Source organism: Prionailurus bengalensis, chromosome A2 (assembly GCF_016509475.1).
Source record: "Prionailurus bengalensis isolate Pbe53 chromosome A2, Fcat_Pben_1.1_paternal_pri, whole genome shotgun sequence".
In the NCBI taxonomy this organism is placed as follows: domain Eukaryota; kingdom Metazoa; phylum Chordata; class Mammalia; order Carnivora; family Felidae; genus Prionailurus; species Prionailurus bengalensis.
In genome coordinates this window covers 75,869,609-75,891,758 of record NC_057348.1, presented here as the reverse complement: position 1 = coordinate 75,891,758, position 22,150 = coordinate 75,869,609, and the positions used below count along the sequence as shown (strand labels likewise).

At 42.6% G+C, this 22,150-nt stretch overlaps 1 protein-coding gene across 31 annotated transcripts in view; it reads right to left on the bottom strand.

Moving 5' to 3' along the window:
* NRCAM (neuronal cell adhesion molecule) overlaps nucleotides 1–22,150 on the bottom strand; it is a 287,175-nt gene that overhangs the window by 52,633 nt on the left and 212,392 nt on the right. For 23 of the 31 annotated variants that reach the window (XR_006298454.1, XR_006298455.1, XM_043588584.1 and 20 more), the window contains 8 exons: nucleotides 21,204–21,309; nucleotides 18,908–19,104; nucleotides 17,357–17,479; nucleotides 11,968–12,138; nucleotides 11,178–11,234; nucleotides 8,986–9,097; nucleotides 5,911–6,095; nucleotides 4,313–4,444 (listed from right to left, as the gene is read on the bottom strand). Coding sequence is in view for 29 of the 31 variants with exons in the window: in XM_043588584.1 (XP_043444519.1) it covers nucleotides 4,313–4,444; nucleotides 5,911–6,095; nucleotides 8,986–9,097; nucleotides 11,178–11,234; nucleotides 11,968–12,138; nucleotides 17,357–17,479; nucleotides 18,908–19,104; nucleotides 21,204–21,309 (1,083 nt within the window). In the remaining 2 variants the exon portion in view is untranslated. The remainder of the gene's footprint in view (nucleotides 1–4,312; nucleotides 4,445–5,910; nucleotides 6,096–8,985; nucleotides 9,098–11,177; nucleotides 11,235–11,967; nucleotides 12,139–17,356; nucleotides 17,480–18,907; nucleotides 19,105–21,203; nucleotides 21,310–22,150) is intronic. The other 8 variants (XM_043588587.1, XM_043588571.1, XM_043588573.1 and 5 more) reach the window with 1 other exon arrangement.

The following is a 22,150-nucleotide window of genomic DNA, read 5'->3' as shown; positions in this document are numbered from 1 at the left end:
GGAGAAAAGGGAGAAGGGAGATGCCTTGGTGGAATCTGGGGACCAGCCTGGACCAGGTCTCCATGCCCCTGGCAGCTTCTCCTGTGCTCCTGGCTTTCAATCTCTCCGTCTGATGTCAGCCAAATACAGAAGTGTGGCCACAGGAGATCTGTCTACTCTCATTCTTTTCATTCCTTCCCCTCCTCATCCCTTAGAGAAAAGGGACCTTTTAACAATGATGGTGAGATCCTGTATGTGCTCCACCTGGAAGAATCTGAGCTGTTCCACTACTCAAATAGGGGACGATTAAAGATCTACATGTTTTAGGCTCATCTGCTGACTCTTAAGACAGGGACAGGTTCACATCGTCCATGGCCTTGGCCTTGGACGTCGTCTTCCTGATTCTGGGTGCTACTTTCACACCCTCCCACACACTGCAGGTCACACAATAAAATCAAAGATCTCTTCCGGTGCCAGCTCTGTACATCTGTGTTCTTTGCTCTGACTTCTGTAGATTGTTTTAAAAAATATTTTAGGTAGTTTTAGGCAAATTCCATACTTAGTCTGGTCTGGTTTTTTGCTTCAAGGAACATTTAAAGCAACCTGGCCGGTCCTGGGAGGACAGAGCTTTGGAAGAGTTTGCGATTAGACCCCAGACACTTTTCTGAGTTAATTCTTCCAGTTTTCTAAGACAATAGATTCCAGTTCTGAAATGCAGTCACAAATCGATAATGTAGTACTCTGTTAACAGAGCCCTAGTCTTACGCCTCCCTCTCCGTGATGCTGATTCTCCTTCTGTAGGGTCCATGTGCCCTTGGCAGCCAGGGCCTGCTGAGCTAGGAGATATCACTGTCCTTAGGTGACTGTCCACAGTCAGGAGTGGGGAGGCGGTGTGTCTGGTAGTGTGGTCCCCTGTTGTGTCGCACCTGGCGGGGACACTGCACAGCTCCTTGCATGATGCTGCAGAGACACGGCCGTTCCCTGACCCTCACCCTCAGCAAATGCCTGCCCCCCCACCCCCCCGCCACAAGGTTTCTGCAGCTTCTCAGGTGGAAGGGTGTTCTTGCCAGATGGCCTATGTTCCCATTTAATGTCCGGGGTCTATTCTAGGCCCCCTTGAAGGTCAGGAATCCTCACCAGGCCCATTCTGTGCCTCCGTATACCGCAGCAGACTGCTCTCCCTTGCCAACCCTGCCTCTCTGCCACCAACCCCCTCCCACCACCGCTCCCTCGTTGCTGGAAGCATCTACAGGTGCACAGCTCAACAAGCTGCAGATGAGAAAGAAGCCTGTTTCCCATGTCCTGAATGGCTCCCAAACCTCAAAGGCAATTCTGTTTAGGGGCCTCCAGATTCATGGGCTAATTATCAACCAGGATAGAAAGGGCAGAGGCACAAAACTCCTCAAACTTCTACCGACTGTTTGACAGTTTTCTTCCTCACATACTCCTTCTGTTGGATCAGGGGAGGGCAACACAAGGTGGAGACACGTAGGGTTCGCTTTGAACTTAGCTATGCAAGACTCAGCAGAACTGGGAGATGGATCAGTTGCTGGGGGCTAGTAGGGAACAAGGGGGCCCTGTAGTATCGTTGTGCAGAGAGCTATGAGGATCCCCACCAGGTGCCTCAGGCCATCACCTTTCAACAATGAGATTCCACACAGTGACCCATGCACTTTCAGCCTGGCCACCAGATGTGGAGAGAGCCACCATTCAGACACTTCATATCACCTGGGTATAAGCATATGGCACCTGTTCCCGGCACCGCGGGGCAGCCTGGTGGGCGAGGGAGGGCCCTCGCTTTGCTGCCATGCTGCATGGTGTCTCTCCCCGCTTGTGGACCAGAGGGACTTCTCTGAGGCATGCCAGAGGTCGGGGGACCCTGGGTCTGTGGGCACCGTAGAATCTTGATCCTAACTTTGCTCAACTCCTTGCTGTCCTTCCAGTGGGGACTTGATGCATACTTTCGGGATGGAAGAAATGAACTAATTTGGAACCTGATTTGGGAGATTCTGTTCTAACTCTTTCTGCTCAGGACCTAATCAGATGGTCTGGGGTTCTAGAGGGCCTAACTTATATCTCAGGGCCGCCGAACTGCACCTCCCCTCCCCAGGCAGGCCTTTCCCAACTGCTGCTCCCCGCAGATAGCTCATTTAAAGGGGTGTCTACGAGTGAATTTCAAAGCCTTCAGTACAACTGGAGCCACAAGGCTCCCCGAGAGACGCTGCCTGTGCCAGGTTTGGATGGACTATGAACCATGGATCAGGAAGGGGTTTATCTTTCCAACCTTCCCTAGCTCCCTGGTTTTTCCGCTGGGGGGTGAGATGCACGGCCCTTGCCACTTGTCAGTCCCCCTGAGGCCAGATCTCAGGTGTGCAGTTAACCTTCCGTAAAGGGCACAGAACACCCTAGCTGCACGATGTGCCGTCACAGTACTGAGCACGCCCCGTCCTTTCTTGCCACTGTTCATGCATTCCTGAGCAAATCAGATACCGCACCATAAAACTTCTTCTTTAGGTCTGGGCTGTATGCCTACCGTCTCTGTTTTCTCTCCTGGCAACAGCTTCCCAATGCACCACCACAAGGTACTCTCTGCACTTCTTCCTGATCCTGATCGTGGTTAAAACTGGGAGTGGAAATATCCAAGCCCCAGCCCCTGGCCTCTTTAGAATCTGTGTTCTTCCTGGAACATACTTCCTTTTACAGTAACCACAGACTGTCTGTTTTAGAGTGTCTGATAAGTGCTGTGTAGTGTGACACAAATTCCTAATAAACAGCATGGAACGGGGAGCTCTTACTTGGTTTAGACCCACAGTTGCAAGACCCTGATAGTGAGAAATGGGGACTAAGCCATTTAATATCTGCTGGTAGCTCTCAGATCCATCGCAGGGTGAAGACTCTTTCAGGAAAGTCAGTTTAATGGACCTTTTGGTCAAGTAAAAGTAGAACAAATTTTTGATTCTGGCTCAGAGGTAATGAGGAGCAAAGGTGTTCTACTTCATAAGCCTGAAGGTTGTCTTCATTGTGACTCAAGAATATCGTTGCATGGGTGCCTGGGTGGCTCAGTCGGTTAAGCGTCTGACTCTTGGTTTCAGCTCAGGGCATGATCTCATGGTTCATGAGTTCGAGCCCTGCCTTGGAGCCTGCTTGGGATTCTGTCTCTCCCTCTCCCACTGTCCCTCTTGCACTTTCTTGCTCTCTCTCTCAAAATAAATAAAAATAAACTTAAGAATATCTTTGCAGATTATACTATTGGCTAGGAGGGTGATCTTTAGTCTGGGTTTTAAACAAAAGCTGATTGCCTCTCTCTCTCTCTCTCTGTGTGTGTGTGTGTGTGTGTGTGTGTGTGTGTGTAAGAGAAGGTGTGAACTCCAAGAAGGGGAAAATGTGCAGTCTCCTGAAGGCAGCAGTGGGTGGTGAGTGAGGTCGGGGGAAAAAAGAAGACCGAGTGGGATCTCTGTGGATGCCTGTGACTAAGGAATCTGTGAGCAAGGAGATACAATATCCATTTTAAGTTTGTTTGTTTGTTTGTTTCTTTGCCATAACCCTCAAGCCTTCTCTCATCTTCAAGCCTTTAACCAGGTTTTATAAAACTGGCCTTTGCTGTGCTAGAAGATCAGAGGACAGGACTGTGGCCACACTCTGGGGGACTGTTCTGGGCGGCACGGCGGCAGGCTGGGGAAGCTGGCTTGAGAGCGAGCAAGCCGGGAGCAGTCCAGGAAAGGTGGCTCACGAGGTGGCACACAGCAGCCAGTATTGCTCGAGGTGACCTCGGCATACTTGGGGAGGGAAAACTTAGCGAAGATGGAGTGTCCAGCATACAACCACGGTCGGGGGACCTGTTCTTTGAAGGGCTCTAAACAGGACAGCCTCTGAAGACCACAGAATTTAGGAACATCCTGGCTATGCTTAGGAATGAGAACTCTTTAAATGACAACAGCTGTGTTTCTTCTTCTCGCCACATCCCCCGGCTCTATCCCTAGCCTTCCCCGCATCTCCCTGGACTCCTACAACATTTCCTTGAGCCACTTGACATTTTGAATGAAAAAGATAATCTGAGCTTTTCAGTCCTGTTGATTTCTGACCCTGTCATTCTTCGTAGGGCCCACGTAGAACACAGGGAACATTGCCAAGTCCCCATCAGCACACAGCATCACGTTAAGAGCACAGACTATTCGGTCCTAAGGAGTACCCGAAGGTCATAAAATAAGCATCTAAAGGTAATTTGGTGCCTCTTTTTTAACTGCACACGGCTTCCTTCCTTAACCACCGGTATTTCATCCTCCCACTGTGTTCCCCGCTGAGACTACAACCAGAGCCAGGCGAGGAAACTTACTTTCTATTGGGACGCCATTCGATAACCAGCTGATCCTGGGCTTGGGGTTGCCGTTAGCTCTGCAGATCAGCGACCCATCCTCTCCCGGGGACAGTACAAGATTTTGAGGTGCCAGGATCCAGTATGGAGCCGCTTTATTAAGGAAAGAAAAAAAAACCCACAAAACTTTCAATCATGCAAGTATTCTAGCAAATTTAGTATGTCGAACTATTTTAATAATAAAGAATAAGTATTTTGCAAAACATCTATTAGCTTCATTTGCTTAAGAGTGGATAGATTTGTAAGCGATGTCCCAAAGAACACTTGAGATTTTCAAAAGAATGTTTAAAGGGATTCACAGACGACTGTGTATTGTTTCTAGACCCTTGTGCTATAAATGTCATCTTGTTTTACATTAAATTCATCAGGCATGAAAGAGGTAACAGGTTTCACAAAAGAGGCAGAGGAATTTACAGTACAGAGATGTGTTGAGAAGCATGAATTTAAGTTCTGAGTCCTGCAGAATACACCTAATTATAAAACCAGGAAGCAAGTCAAAAGACTTCCCACTTTCGAGAAGTCACAAAGCCAGTATAGAGTGCCCCGTGAGCCCTTCACCCAGCTTTCTCTAGCGAGGTCTTACATAACCATGGTCCAGTTATCAACACGAGAAATTAACATCGGTACAATACTATTAGCTAAACTACACCCTCTATTAGGATTTCTCCAGTTCGTCTACCAATGCCTCGTTTCTGTCTCAGGACCCTGTCCTGGACGCCACATTGTGTTTACTTATCCTGTCTCCTTACCAGTCTCTTCCCATCTGCCAGTTTCTTGGTCTTTCCTGGTCTTTCATGACCTTAATACTTTTAAAGAGTACTGCTGATCAGTTGTTTCGTAGAATGCCTTTCAACTTGGGTTTGTCTGACGTTTTCTCTACACTGAGGTTTGGGGTGATGGACCCTTCTTACTGCATCCATCTTTCAGGGAATACATGACACCAACATGACTTATCACGGCTTATGTTAACCTGGCTTACTTGGTTGAGGCCATGTCTGTCACATGTCTCCTCTGAAAGTGACTATCCACCTGCTTTCCATAATCTATTTATTAAAAGTGAGTCACTAAGTTCAGCCCCCACTCAAGGGCAGGGAAATTCAGTTCCATCTCCTACCCAAAGGAATGCTAAAGAATTTGTGGACATGTGTTAAACCCCCCTCCATAATTAAGTTTTGGGGTGTGTGTGTGTGAGAAGAAACACTTTGAGGCTATGCAGGTACCCTATTTTTCCTTCAAGTTTTATCCACTAATCTCGGCTTTCATTACTGGCTCTTGCCTGCAGCAGTTATAACCGTGGGATTTTAATGGCGATTTTCGATTTCCCTCATTCTTTCTACAGTTATGAAGCAGAATTCTTCTGTGAGGAAGATTTGAGGGAGAGAATTTTTAACTGGCTTGAGATGCATTATAAATAGTAATGTGAAGAGCGTCAAGGTATTGGGAATGTTGATATAAATTTACACTTATTACTACTGAAGAATATAATCAGAAGCATATTTAACTGAAGATTTACGAGTTCTCATGAAGGCAAGAGCAACACATCTGAAACAATTATATACCTTTGACCGTGACAGAAATGGTATGATGGATTGCTCCTAATGCATTTTTGGCTATACACTGGTAATTTCCGGAGTCTGCTTCTGAAACCTGAATAATCTGCAGAGTTTTCTTAAAGTTCCTATAAAATGTCCGGTTGGTGGGTAGCGTGCCGTCCTCTTTTATCCAGTAAATGACTGGGGTAGGCCTGAGAAAATAAATAAATGTTACAACAGAGAAGTTCACCTAATTGCTTTTGAGGGTGAATTTTCATGCAAGTTTGTAACAAACTGTTTGTATAAAGATCATGAGAAATATAAAGACACTGTAACTAGCATCACACTGTTATAAATAACTCCCCCCCCTCCCCACCCCGGGTGGAGGTGGTGGGGGGGGTGGCACCCAGGTGGCTCAGTCTGTTAGGCATCCAATTCCTGATTCTTGATCTTGGCCCACGTCAGCATCTCACAGTTCTGTCAGTTCAAGTCCCACGTTGGGCTCTGGGCTGACAGCACAGAGCCTGCTTGGGATTCTGTCTCCCTCTCTCTGCCCCTCCTTGGCTTGCCTGCTCTCGCTCTCAATAAATAAATAAATAAATAAATAAATAAACAAACGTTGAAAAAATAATGCTCAAAACCTTGTATTGGAGTCCATAAGCTACCTTTTCACACAAGCAGCCCCATGCTAATTCATGGTGCACCACAAATTTTGACTTCCCTGATTCCATGAATGGGCTGGCATAAGTGACTTCACTGAAGGGACCTAATTATTTTCTGCAAAGCTCTGATCCATGAGGCACTCTTGGAAAATTTTATATGAAGGATCAATCAAAAGTGTTACTATGAAATTAATGATACCGAGGTTTTCTTTTTTTTATCAGCTAGAGTTAAACACGCAGAGAAAGAGGACGTCTGGGTGGCTCAGGTCATGATCTCATGGTTTGTGGGTTCGAGCCCCGCGTCGGACTCTGTGTTGACAGCTCAGAGCCTGGAGCCTGCTTCAGATTCTGTGTCTCCCTCTCTCTCTGCCCCTCCCCCCCTCATGCTCACTCTCTCTTTCTCTCTCTCTCTCTCAAAAATAAATAAACATTAAAAAAATGCAGAGAAAGAGCTGACATACCTATTTGTGCCCATGAACTTTTATACCTATATCCCCATCAGATGGAAGAATTTTGACCTAGTGATTTTACAAGATTTCCATGAGGGTAAAATAAAAATCTGCTGGACACGAACATTTACTAAGCACTGAACTACAGACCAAGCACTAAGTTGTGTGCTGGGAAGATAAAGACAAAAAAAAAAAAAAAAAAAAAGGTCTAGGCCCTCAGGGAGATCATAATATTTGTCATTAGAAATTCAAGTGGGATTAATTGATTAGAGAATTGTTTTTGGTTTGCATAGTTGAATATAAATAATTGAACATGTAAATTTGATGAAATCGCTTCTAAAATAAAACATGCTGTGAATATAAAAAGAGGTATAAAATGTAAAATCATTTGAAAAGCTAAATATTCATATATATATATATACATACATATATATATATGAAGATGTGCTATCTGATAGCATATTCTGGTGTTTCTTTGTAGTCAGATAATCTGTATCTCATACGATCTGAAGGCGAGAGGGTGACAGAGATAGAAGCATGACATCAAACGAAGTCATGAATTGTTCTGGAGGCTTCCTTACTACCCAGTGGGCAGTTGTTAAGAAAGAGAAGTATTTTGATTCTGAGTCCTACAGCTATTGGCTTAGAAATGAAGAGAGCCCCACTCTTAGTTTTACAACATCCCAAGGTTTAAAAAAAAATTCTTTTGGAAGTTCGATGCAATTTCCAAATATCAATCATTATTTTAGTTTTTACGTAAAAGACCATTTGTGGGAAGGAGAATCCCAAAATTGTGAGAATGGGTACACCTACTCCCAAAAGTTAAGATTTTGTAGAGTAAACCACTTACTAACACCATGATGATGAAAATTCCAAAGTCTGTTTGTTTGTTTGTTTGTTTTTTATTCTGGTGGGCAAGATATATATTTTAGATCTTTAAAAGGGGTTGGTAGCTTTCAGGTACGGGAGGAACTGAGAAGTGTGTGTTGTGATTTCCTGACACGACCAGCAGAGGCCTCCCTGTGTCTCCCACAGTGAGCAGCGAAGCCATTTCCTGGAGACCCATTCTGGGAAGGAACTTGAGAATGCTGAGTGACCAGCATCAAGGACAGCACAGATCGGAACATGTCATCACAAGGATGTTTCTGAGATTCCGTTCAATGTTCCCAGCACATGTGCCCATATCAACAGGACCTGCTCTGTGCCAGGCCTATGAGGGAACCAGGTAGAAACTTGCCTCTTGTGTGTATCTACCAGAACTGTTGTTCTCATCTCTGAGCGAAGACCTCCCTGCAATTCCTGTCAAGGGCACATGGGTTCTGAGGGTGGCGTCAGCTCTGAGGAGGAGGAGACGTTCAGAGGAGAAGAGGAGGAGGAGGAGGAGAGACATTCATAAGGAAGCTAGGCCTGTGACTTGAAGGAGTGGAAGGGACAGTGTGCCAGTTCTGAGGCTGGGCCCTAAGAAGCCATGTGTGCTTCTGTTGTTAGGACAACGTGCCAGGGCTAGACCGCTAGAGGGACAGGAGAAACGCATGGCCAAGAGCTGTCCTGCTAGCAGCCAGAAGACCCTCAGAACTGAGAACCCACAGCTGAGCTGCCTAGCAGGTGCATGAACAAGCTCAACCTAAAATGTCCTCATCTCGCCCATTACACAATGGCCCCAAGACCTGTGGACAAAGGACTAATGATAAATAGCTATTCTTTTTAAGGTTTGAGGCTGTTTGTTACACAACAGTAGCAAAGCGATATATCCTAATTATAATCGTAAGGTGATCACGCATACTTATTTCAAGGGGAACACTATTATATTAACAGACTATTTCACTAATATGAGGTTCATATGGCCTACTTTGAAAATAACTATCATTTTTTTTTTGATGCTGGATGGGATTCGTATAAGATAATGCCTCTTGCTGTGATATTAATGCCTCTCTACCAACCTACTACGTTTTTGCAAGAAATGTACATCACGACAGAAAGCGTCAACTCACAGCCCCTCTGCGATGCATTCTAGCGAAAGGACATTTCCCCTTAATTCCTCCTTGTTACTGGTGTTGCCTTCTGGAGTTAAAAAGGTTGGTGGCCTCTCTCTATTTGGTTTAGCTGCAAACAATAAAATCATATGGATTAAAAGTTATGAATATGTATTTCTAGAACCACAGTTCACTGCCTAAGACTCTAATCCCTTTTCAAAACCACTTAACACTGTGGAATTTGTTAAACTACACATCCACACTCTGCCTTATGAACAGCCATCGCTCACTCAGTGAGGAACACAAGTAATGTGGTTACGTAAGCACGGATAGTAAGGACTATTTTAACTCTTGTGTGTTCTGTTAATTTAGGTTAGGTTTTCATGAATTTTTGGTGGGTTGGCAAATTTTCAAAATGTAGACATACAGGGGAAAGTCACGTTATCAAATTCTCCACCCCTTAAAATTAGTGCTCAGGTCAAAGGGAAAATTAACTACATTCTGGAAGGTGTTAGATTTTTTCTGAAAACTGTGACTATGATTTTGGTTTACAGTAGGGACAACATCATAGTCAATTCCATCGATTAATCCTGGAGATAAGATCTATGGTGGAGGTCTAAATGTCAAGACCCACAAACTGCAAAGGTTTATGGAAAACAAAACAAAACAAGAAACCTACTGAAAGAGGCCTGGCAAATTGTGCGCCATAAATTAAGAATAATGAATGTCAAATAAATTGCAATTGGTTTCATCAATGAAAAAATAAAGAGGGCTCAAGTCAGGCCATCTTCCTTTTTACAGAAACTTTGCCTAAATGTGGCCTTATCTTCTGATGGCCTCTCAGAAACCCTTAAGGTAGGAATTATATCATCTTAAGGTTCTATAACCATTTACAGTTTTCAACACTATTTAAGGGCATTATCTATTTGATGCTCCCAAAATCTGAGTGAAAGGTAATATATACGAGGGGTGCCTGGGTGGCTCAGCTGGTTAGGCATTCGACTCTTGATTTTGGCTCAGGTCATGATCTTGTGGTTTGTGAGTTCAAGACCCACGGTGGGCTCTGTACTGACAGGGTGGAGCCTGCTTGGGATTCTCTCTCTCCTTCCCTTTCTCTACCCCTTCCTGGTTTGCACTTTCTCCCTCCAAATAATAAATAAATAAACTTAAAAAAGGTTATATGTGAATTATTTTCATTTCTCAGAAGAAAAAAAACCTGAATACCAAGGAAGGTATTATTTGAGAGAACTTAGAATTTTCCTAGGACTTAGAAATTGTGGAGGAAACCTTATGTCTCTGAAATCGCTTTGGGGATGGTTCTGAGGCCCATCTTTATCATAAGTATATTAAAATAAAATGAAATGAAATAAAATAAAATAAAATAAAATAAAATAAAATAAAATAAAATAAAATGAAATGAAATAGTAAGGCAGGAGTTGTGATATGCCTACTCTGGTCATTGATAGTACCTTAGTATTTTTTACTTTATATCTCAAGAGTAAAAAGTTAATACAACAGAAATTCTGGCTTAGAGATAATTAAAAGGACCCGTATCCAGAAACCACCATTTTCATGGATAAACTATATTTGAGAGTCACATTTCCCTTAAGGAAATGAAATTCTTTTCTTTTTAAAAGAACCTTAATCGTAAATGCTCTATTCTTAAAAAGATGATTTCCACTGGAGACAGTGACTTGGTCTTAAACCAAACTAAGAGAAATACTATTGCTGATCAGATGACGTTGATAATGTCACGTGAAAACACATGGAAAGTGTGATGATTTACTATCAAAATCTACTTAATGTTAGTTGCTAACGATTACTTTAAGACTTTGATGAGTTAGTATTCTAGCAGGTTAATGCACCTTTATTTGATTAATGAGAAAAGTTTGTGAACAAGACACAAAATGAAAAATATAATTCTGAACATACATGAATGGTTTTTTTCCCCAAATCATGTGAAATGGTGCTTTACATAAAAACAGAGATAATAACTTTCATTATTATACATACACTGTGGAAAATGTTTTAGTGACATGACATAAGCTTATAACTAAATTTCCCAGAAAACATACATTTGTTCCAGCGGTATTAAACACATAACTAGGAATTTCATGAAGATATAAGGTTAAACAGCTATGGAGGTGAAGTTAGTGGACTAAATTCTACAATGAAGGAGAGAAATATCAGTTACAGTCACCATAACTCACCACTATAAAACTCAGTGTCACTCAAATTAGCAGCTATAGTGTCATTCAATTCATCCACTGAAATAAACAGAATATTATGAAGAATGCAAGAAGTAGGGGAGAAGGCACTACATAAAAGTATCGGGCAACAAAAGCAAACACAGACAGCCTCGCTGACCAAGTGCCGTCCCTACCAAGCAAATACAGACTTTTACATTGTACATGACTAACTGATTAATTCACTCAGCCATCCCCCCAACCAGTAACCTAGGAACACACAACTGAAGCCTCAGGACTGCCAATCAAAGGCAGCATGGATGGGGCGCCTGGGTGGCTCAGTCGGTTAAACATCCGACACTTGATCTCGGCTCGGGTCATGCTCTCATGGGTTTGTGAGTTCAAGCCCCGTGTCGGGCTCTGCGCTGACAGCACGTAGGCTGCTTGGGATTCCCTCTCTCCCTTCCTCCGCCCCTCCCCCTCTGGTATTCTCTCTCTCTCTCTCTCTCAAAATAAATAAAAACTTTAAAAAATTTTTAAAAATAAAGGCATCGTGGGGCATAATGCACACACAAACGCTCAAGATACCAAGTAGATTCAGAAAGTTACCGTGGAAACAACAACGAATGTAAAATACAGTATTTCGGTTATGCGTGCTCTTTATATATCAACACTTCTGTAACTAACTCTTCACGGGTAGTTTCCTTATCAATGACGCTGTTTACTTCAACGTCAGTAGTATTTAATAGTTAGTGTATTTTATGCATACTTGTAAACATCATTGCAAGAGAGATGCAGGAGGCTGAGCTCTTACCTGAAATCACCTTGACCGAAATAGGCTGCTTCTGCTGTATGGTTTGAGTATGATTAAATCTGGCATAACAGATATAGTCTTCACGGGTATCCTCCGGGAGAACGTTGGAGAAATAAAGGTCTCCATTCAGACCCTGAGAAACCCTCTCGCTTTGTGGAAGTCTTTGAAAGGCTGGGGAGAGGCAGAGAGAAATCCAGATCATTCCATCACAGAGTGGCCACTTTCCCAACGACCAAGACAGAGGTATCTACTAATAGTTTGGTGAACCTCAGTGGAACGTTTTCCCCTATGAAGGTCTTCAAGTAAAAGCAAGTAATGGTAAAAACAACAACAGCATGACACATGAAAACTCCAGCTGTGCCTGCCAGTCCCTAATTTCTCTGCAGCAGGGGCAGCAGGGAGATTAGAATTGCACAGTCATGTGCATTAAGCAAGTGTAAACCCAAAAACTGCTTTACAAAAGAGTTTGCGGGACTCTTCCTAATATTTGTATCAGTCCCTAAATGTTAAACACATATACACACATATCTTAGAAAACGCGTTAAAAAAGCTTGTAAGGTGGGTGGCTCAGCGGGTTAAGTGCCTGAATTCGGTTCAGGTCATGATCTCGTGTTCGTGGGTTGGAGCCCTACATCGGGGCTCCGTGCTGATAGCCAGGAGCCTGTAACCTGCCTCGGATTCTGTGTCTCCCTCTCTCTCTGCCCCCTCCCCACTCGCACTCTGTCTCTCTCATTAAAGAAAAAAAAGCCTTGTTAGAATGTTAACTTGGGCTGCCTCTACCTGCCAGGTCAGACACCGAATACTGTGAGAGCACCTAACCGTGAGCTAGGTCCCACGAGAGGCACCCTGCGTCCCAGGCTCTCTCCTTGTCAGAGCCCGTGGCCTCACTGGAGAATCAGGTAGCACATGGGCAATTAACAGCAGACTGCAGACGAGCCCCTCAGAGGCCGCCCCACCCCCACCTGAGCTACTTTTTCTTTGTGGAGTGAAATCACCTTCTACCCTGCGACATATTTTACTTGCCCTGCGTGCAGTTTATGGCGTGTCTTTGTGCCCTAGGATTTAGGTTGCAGGAGGGCAGAGACGGTCTGCTGAGTTTGCTGTCCTGGTACTGAGACCGCACTGGGCCCTTACTAGGGGCTCTGTGATTCAATAAAATTAAAGTCAGCCCTCTGACTTTCCAGGTTCATGCTTAACAGTTTATTTCCCCTCAGGGCCAGTTAAGGAACTGTCCAGCCTCAGACACTGAAGGAAGATTTTCTTTTCTTGTCTTTTTTTTTTTTTTTAAGTTTATTTTTTGAGAGAGGGAGAGAGAGAGAGAGCACAAGTGGGGGAAGAATAGATTGAGAGAGGGAGAGAGACAAAGAATCCCAAACAGGCCCCCAACTGTCAGTGCAAAGCCCTGTGTGGGGCTCGAACGCACAAGCTGTGAGATCATGACCTGAGCTGAAATCAAGAGTCGGACAATTAACTGACTGAGCCACTCGGGTGCCCCAAGGAAGATTTCCTAAGTAGGTGAAAGGTTTGGAGAAGTGGGGCCTCTGATCTATGCATGAATTTACACTGGGCTTGAAGCTTCTGCCCCAGTCCTCAGAGCCCTGAGAGTTCTGTGCCTCTGAAATGAGAGCACTAGTCAACCTGTCCATCCTCGCAGCCCTGGGCCAGGGGTTCTATCTTCTGGAGAATTCTCCAGTCTGAGCCAAGCAGTGGCTCCCCCTGCATAAGGTGTCCCACCTAACATTACACAAAATGCAGAATTCTGATTGAAGGCCTGAAGCTCCTTTGGGCAGGGAAATGAGGAGCCAGAGTTTGAAAGAACACTGGTTAGCCACGTTAGTCAAGTTCTTGGTCAAGATGGGGGTCTGGCAGGTGGTTGGAAACCCATGATTATAGGCCACGAGTCCCCACGGAAGTGATTGTTTTAAAAATAACTCAGGAAAATACGGTACATTTATTGAATGAATACAAAGAGTTAAAGACAAGCACGCATTTATTCTTTTCTAATCCTCCTGCTGTATTTTATTACGGATAGGTGTTGGCAGATCAAATTAACGGGAGCAGGCCTTTGAGAGGGTGCTAGCACTTGCCCATAGAGTGCCTTTGCCTTATACTGAGGAAAAAAAAATGCATGCAGATTGGAATAACTTGACAACGTCATCTTGCAAGAAGAATGCTACACAAATCTGATTTTTTCTCTCGTATTCCAGATGCAATTTCATTTGAAAGGTGAAGGCTTTGCCAACAGCCTAAAATGTATGTACATTACACAGCCAGCAGTGCAATATGGGGAAAAAAGACATATTCTCGTGATTGTGAAACTTTGCATGTATTTGTCTGCTTATTAAGTGAAAAGGTCATCATTTCTGAAGAAGAACCAAGTACTGGGCCTCGTTTGGACAGTTGACATTTGGATACTGTTATTTTTGAAGTCATACACCGCTCATTTATATTTGATTTGTTGCCGCTTCTTTCTAAACCTGTTAAAAAGCTGTTATGGGGATGCCTGGGTGGCTCAGTCGGTTAAGCGTCTGACTTTGGCTCAGATCATGATGTCGCAGTTTGTGAGTTCGAACCCTGTGTCAGGCTGTGTGCTGACAGCTCAGAGCCTGGAGCCTGCTTCAGATTCTGTGTCCTCCCTCTCCCCCCTCCTCCCCTGCTCATGCTCTGTCTCTCTCTCTCTCTCTCAAAAATAAACATTAAAAAAAAGCTGTTATGCAATAACAGGAAAATATGTTTGCTCATTTATGCACTTGTATGTTTATTTTTCTTTGCATTGTGAGGTTTTCTTGGAGTAATTTCATAGAAGAGTTGAATATGGCAATTAAATATCAGAGCTAAATTTTCTCTTCAGTAATGCGTAACGTCTGTGAATTCAGAGGAAATCATGTTGCTGAAAATAGACTATATTCCCTACAGATATTTTGCATTCTTTCCCACCATTCCACGTACAGGACTCTTGTCGAGGTCAACGGTGATCTCCATGTTGCCAAATTCAACAGTTGTTTTTCAGTCGGATCAGAAGTTATCTGATCTTTTGAAATGGTTGATTGTTCTGACTTCTCGACACTTGGCTTCCCTTTATCCCGAGGACCCAGCTCTATCTTCTTACCTCGGTGACTTCTTCTCATCTATCTGCTTGGCTAGTTTCTCCTCCAGGTTTCCCTGGGGGGCTCCTGGTCTCTACACCTGGCTCTCTTACAGGCCCCTCACATCCTAAACCTTGGCTTCCCTATCACCAAGCAGAACCACGTGTCCCTTTAAGAAACTATTAGCACGGGAGGTTTGGGAGGGCAGGAGAGGCAGCAAAAAAAAAAACAACTCCCTCAAGGTTAGGGGTGGAGCAGACATATATTCAAGTGCCTAATGGATGACTCCATTCTCTGTGCCCCGGTTTCCTCATCTAAAAGTAGAAAGATGAGGGGCACCTGGGTGGCTCAGTCGTCAAGCGTCCGACTCTTGGTTTCTGCTCAGGTCATGATCTCACAGTTTGTGAGATCGAGCCCCACACCCTGTCCTGCGCTGAGAGCACAGAGCCTGCTGGGGATTCTCTCTCTCCCTCTCTCTGCTCCTTCCTGGCTTGTTCTCTCTCTCTCTCTCTCTCTCTCTCTCTCTCTCTCTCTCTCTCAAAAACAAATAAATAAACCTTAATAAAATAAAATAAAATAAAATAAAATAAAATAAAATAAAAGTGAAAAGATGAGAAGATGCTCATCAGAGAAATGTAAATGAAAACCACAGGTTTAATTACCTCACACCTGTCAGAATGGCTATTATCAAAAAAACAAAAACGAGTGTTGGAGAGGAGGTGGAGAAAAGGGACCCTTCATGCATTGCTAGCGGGAATGTAAACTGGCACAGCCAATACGGAAAATAGTATGTCATTTCCTCAAAAACTTAAACACAGAGCTACTCTACAATCTAGTAATTCCACTTCTGTGTACTTATCCAAAGAAAATGAAAATCAGAGATATATACTCCCCCATGTTACTGCAGCATTATTTACAACAGCCAACATATGGAAGCAGCCCAAGTGTCCATCGACAGATGAATGGATTAGAGAAGAAGTGGTATATATATATATATATATATATATACACACACACACACACACACATATACGTGTGGCATATATATACATATATGTGAGATATATATACATATATGTGAGATATATATATATATATCTACACACACACACACACACACACACACACACACACACAGTGGAATACCACTCAACATTAAAAACGATGAGATCTTGCCATTTGCGGCAATATGGAAGGACCCAGAGAGTATTATGCTAAGCGAAATTAATCAGACAGTGAAAGACAAATACCGTATGATTCTGCTTATATGTGGAATCTAAAAAACAAAACAGATACAGGAAACAAACTGTTGGTTTCCAGAAGGAGGAGGGGTTGTAAGGTGGGTAAAATAGATGAAGGGCATTAAGAAGTACAAACTTCCAGCAATAAGTAAGTCATGGGAGGTAATGTACAGCCTAGGGAATAAGTCAGTAATATTGTAATAGCTCTGTACAGTGACGGATGGTAACTAGGCTTATCATGGGGATCATTTTATAATGTATAAAAATATGAAATCACTATAAGGTACACCTGCAACTAACAGGACATGGTATGTTGATTACGTGCCAATAAAAAAAATTTTTAAATAAAAGGTAAAAGAATATAGCAGACATGCTTCATGGGGTTGTTGTAAAAAACTGGTGAGATAACTCACATAAAGATCTCAGCAAAGGGACTGGCACTTAGTAAATACCCAATAAATATTAGTTGTTGTTGGTGATAAAAAAAAAAAAAAAAAAACTTGAAGGGGCATCTGGGTGACTCAGTTGGTTAAGCCTCCGACTTTGGCTCAGGTAGTGATCTTGCGGTTTGTGGGTTCGAGCCCTGGTCAGGCTCTGTGCTGACAGCTCACAGAGCCTGGAGTCTGCTTTGGAATCTGGGAATTTGGTTTATTTAGAGCAATGCCCGGTTCACAGTAGGTACTCAAGAAAATCATGTTGCACATGACATGTTGTTTCTTTCAATGAGTATTTATTCTGAGCATCTCTGAAACATTTTATAAATGTTTTATGAATCACAAGAGCTAACAACTTATTGTGACAGCAAATAATCATAAGAACCTTGAAGAAAGTTCATATTTTTAAAACTTACAATTATCTGGGTTGCCTGAGTGGCTCAGTTGGTTGAGAGTCTGACTCTTGATTTTGGCTCAGGTCATGATCTCATGGTTCATGAGTTTGAGCCCCACATCAGGCTCCACACTGACAGTGTAGAGCCTGGTTGGGATTCTCTCCCTCTTCTTCTGCCCCTCCCATGCACTCTCTCAAAATAAATAAATAAACTTAAAAACATTTTAAACTTACAATTATCCATCCAGAATATTATAGGTGGTGGTAATCCAAGTGGGGGTCTGCAGGGAAGGACCAGAGACTGGCCATTTCGAAGTGTTATTGGTTCAAGTTTTTCTTTGGTCCACAACGGTGACCCTAGGATATAAAATAATAACTTCTAAGTTATCTCTGCATTGAAAAATAAAAAGAGCACTGGAAAGAAAGACAAAATAAACTTTGGGGAAACAGTAACTCAGAATTTATAGGCATTAAGATAACAAGGGAATAATTTTTAAATACAATGTTAAAAGTCAAAATGTGATGATTTTCACTCACTGCCATTAATAGTATAAATGCAGACTCAGCAATTCCATGTTTAAAAATCTGTATTATTCAATAAATCATTAAGATACATAATAATTTCGCTATAAGTGTGTTCTTCACAAAAGCATGGAAAACTCTAGGGGTACCCGGGGGGCTCAGTTGATTGAGCATCTGACTCTTGATTTGGGCTCAGGTCATGATCCCAGGGTCATGGAATCAAGCCCACGCTCAGCACAGAGCGGGCATGAGATTCTCTCTTACCCTCTGCCCCTCCCCAGTGCATCCACTCTCTTTCACTCTCTCAAAAGAAAAAAAAAAAAAAAAAAAGACTAGAGAACACCAAATGTCAAAAGATTTGTTAAATAATTGTATATATACACCTGTGAGTATCATACATTATATATTAAGTATCCTTATTTATAATAAGATTGATATGAGAATATATATTATATGCAGGTAAGTCAGAATAGGTTATAAAATAGTACTTCAGAATGAGCTCATTTGGAACACATACATACATATCTGCCTAGAAAACATGGAAAGAGCAGTGGTTACTAGATTGAGTGGAAGGATTCATGCGTGATTTTTCAATTTCTTTTTTTGTTATTTGTAATTTTTTCCAATAATGAACACAGGGAATAAAAACAATGAGCAGAATTGCAAGTGGTTACTGTTCTTTAAATATGTGCTGTTTAAGTACACGTTGTTGAGACACCACGGGTAGTAACTATTGTAAAAAGAGCCATAATAATATCGAGGCTTGAGGCCACTCTATTTCCAGTGAATCTTTGACACCAAAATGTTAATTACCCTTTATCCATTTCATAACGAATTTACTTCCATCTGGCTGTCGGAAGTTGGTCCATACACAAGATACGTGGGAAATTAGTAATTTGATCAATTCAGGAAATTGATAATCAATAATTTGATCAATTTATTGTGACAGCAAACAATCAGAAGAACCTTGAAGAAAGTTCATATTTTTAAAACTTACAATTATCAGGAAAGAAATGCTTTTCTTACTACTGGTGTTTTTTTTTATTCTGGACTTGCCGAAAAGACATCCTGGGTTGGCAAAGCACTGGGCTGAGGAACTTAGGGTACAGTGGAAAGGAGCGATAATTTTCACACAAAACAAGGTGAGAGTATTAGAATCAATGGCACTGCTTTCTTGTGCCAGCATCTGGATGACGTGACAGATGCTGAGTCTCAGAGCCACCTTTTAAATAGGGTCCTGTTGGATGGACAAGTCCCACTTACTGGATGGACGGACAACAATATTATTAGAAATTGCTGCTCCGCGTTCGTTCCTGGCTGTACATTGATAAACCCCTTCGTAGGTCTCTGCTTTCCCTTCGCTCATGATGTTGATTGTGAGGGTTCCTGAGCCGGGCTGCATGGTGACCAGAGGGTCCTTATCTATGTCAAAATGAGTCCCATTTCGGGTCCAGGAGAAGCTACCCAACACATAAAGGATTAAGCTTGTTAACAGTCAAGAAAAAACAGGATTACTTACTCTTTAACAAATTCCTAGCAGTTCTGTAGGTTTCCAGAAATAGTGATTAGATGGTAATGTTCAGGAAAAGAGCGACAGTCTCCGTACCTAAAATGTTTCACTGAATCGTGACTTAGAAAAAAGTGCTGGCCATACATTTTAAGGTACATGTCTTCACTGGAACTAGCTGAAATCTGTCTCAAGGAAATCATCACACAAATTGCCTGTCATTTTTCAAAGAAAATACAGAAAGTAGGTCTCCAGGGCACGCTCTCTTAGAGTTTTATTAGCATTTTTATTGTAAACTCCATTGTTCACAGAGTTGATAACCTGTCTATAAAATTTTGCCCTGGGCTGCAACGTGACAAGAAAGGCTTTCCCAAGTACTAATACATGTGTGCGTTTGAAAGTGATCAGAGCAGTTTCAAGTTACCGAAATGCAAAGTGTAAGTTGGGGGCAGGGGGCGAAGTAGGAGGAGTTCAGTTGTGTTTTCAAGGTTGGTTATCAAAAGTGGTAACTCGATAGAAAATACATTTTGAGAATTTTCAGTTCTAGAGGTGGTTTTGTAAATTTCTTAGGAAGTATTCCAAATTGCCAACTGAAATTCTTCTTTTTCAGTTTTTTTTTTTTACCGCGCCCATGTAATTAAATACTTTATAACTAGTCATACATCAAAGTGGCCTGCTCATACCAAGGCATGAATCTCGAAACTTCACTATGTTTTCCTGGACCACTTAGATTTCTCTTCCCATCGCTTATCCTTGCGTCAGGGGTTGACCCAACATCTGGGGGGCAGGAGGTGGCAGGGGATGGGGGGGGGCACGGAGGAGGCAGGGGCCAGGAATGCTGCTAAAGATCCAACAGCCCTGTCCCCACAACAAAAAACTATCTGGCCCCAAATAGTAGTGCTGAGGGGGAGAAATCCTGCCTTACAGGGAGTCGCAGGAAGTATTATGTCAGTGTGAAACGGAAGGGGAACTCCATGAAATGACATCACATTCGGGCTCAGTGCCAGAGGTTTCCAATAATATGGCAGAACGGACTGCTTTGAAGCAAACCTCTGATGGATGTTTTTGACATACTTAAGTATTTACCAGGTAATCTTTTTCTCAGGTGCCAATCTGTGACAATTGGGTAAGCCTGGCAATAGACTCAGAATTGAAAGATCTAGAGGGCACCTGGGTGGCTCAGTCGGTTAAGCGTCTGACTTCGGTTCAGGTCATGATCTCACGGTTCGTGAGTTCAAGCCCCACGTTGGGCTCTGTGCTGACAGCTCAGAGCCTGGAGCCTGCTTTGGATTCTGTCTCCCTCTCTCTTTGTCCCACCCCTACTCATGCTCTCTCAAAAAAACATAAGCATCGAAAAAAATTTTAAGGAAATGAAAAATCTAGAAACTTTCACTTCCTTCTTACTTAAAAATTCACATTACATTTTAATAATAGTAACCCAACTCTCCTAAACTCCCATATGTTACTGCGGAAGTGACAGTATTTGCTAATCAGCTGAGGGACCTTGGCTACGTTGCCAAGCACTACCAGGCATCAGTTTCCCATCTATAAAATCTATCAGTTGGACCAGATAACCTCTCACGTCTCTCCCACCTCTAAAATGCTGTGCAATGCTCATGCCAAGATCCATATGGAGAATCCGGAGTGCTGAGCCCTGCCAAGTCTGAAAACCCACTTAGGGCTATTTTATAGACCTCTCCAGAGCAAGCACAGATCTTTGAAGTCACTAAATTCAACTTCCTTATTTTACAGATGAAGAAACGAGGCCCAGAGAAAAATGGGTGCATCCATGTTACAAGGGCAGGAGAGCCATTAGAAGAAGGCTTTCCTCCACATCTTGCTACCATTTTTTGAGCATTTTGTGAAGGGTGTGAGTACAGAAATGCAATTTACGTGGGTTTCCAAGAAGAACACTCTGACTTTTATTCATCAGAAAGACAAAACCATGAGCCTACACATGATACTTCAGAGATAGGCAGGACCTGAAATTAACTTCAATATTAATAGCGATGCTTATTTCCAGTTGTGGAACAGAGCAGAAATCACACCCACCTTGGAGGAGGCTTCCCTTTGGCCTCACACTGGATCACAATATTCTCTCGAGGGTCAATAATGTAATCTTTTGGAGACTGTTGAGTAATGGTTGGAGGCTGTACCACTTAATTGTAGAAAGAAGAATAATGTAAAGAAATCATTTAAGATCATCGTAAAAATCATTCTGTCTATATCCAAGTCACCCACCCCACACTAAATATGCTCCAAATGCTTTTAGCAATTTCTACGGTGGCAGCACAAACCTCATTAGATTTTCAGCGAAACGTCTCCTAAAACTTTGAAGTCAAGGCACAACTTCCTTTTGGTGACTTTATATGGACTCACAGAGCCCATTTTCCCCAACTAAGAGTTTGGAAAAACAATCACCAAGACAAGCTTGATATTAAGACAGTTTCTTTTCTGATGTAACAATGAGAAATTCTTCTGATTTTTTTTGGCTCAAATAATGCTTCTCAGTAAAATTTAAGTTAGGAGGTAAACGGGCATTTCTTAGGAGAGAGTAACTGACTTATAGTTCATTAGTGTGCTAGTGTAAATTAATATACATTGGGAACAAATCAATTTGAGAAGTTACCATTTAAAAATGGTTAAATCAGAGAGTCGGCATGTCTTATTAGAGGCAGGTGGTAGGTGACTACCAGCAGCAAAGATAAAACAGTCTCCTTTAGAAGATCAGCGGAATTGGGACGTGCTCTGTTACAGGAGACAGCGTTTCCGTTTTGCTCTTTAAAGGGTTATCCGATTATTCATTTCCAAATCGTATGAGGAACATTCTGAGTTCTGACCCAGAACAATTAAATCCAAAGGAAGCTGGTATCTGCACGTCCAGTGCTCAAGTTACTCGTAAGATCACCACATCCTTCGTGTGAAATCAGAATCACAGAATGTAAGAACAGGAAGGAAGTGGGGAAATAATCTATTTCAACCTCGTTTGTTGCTCAGGG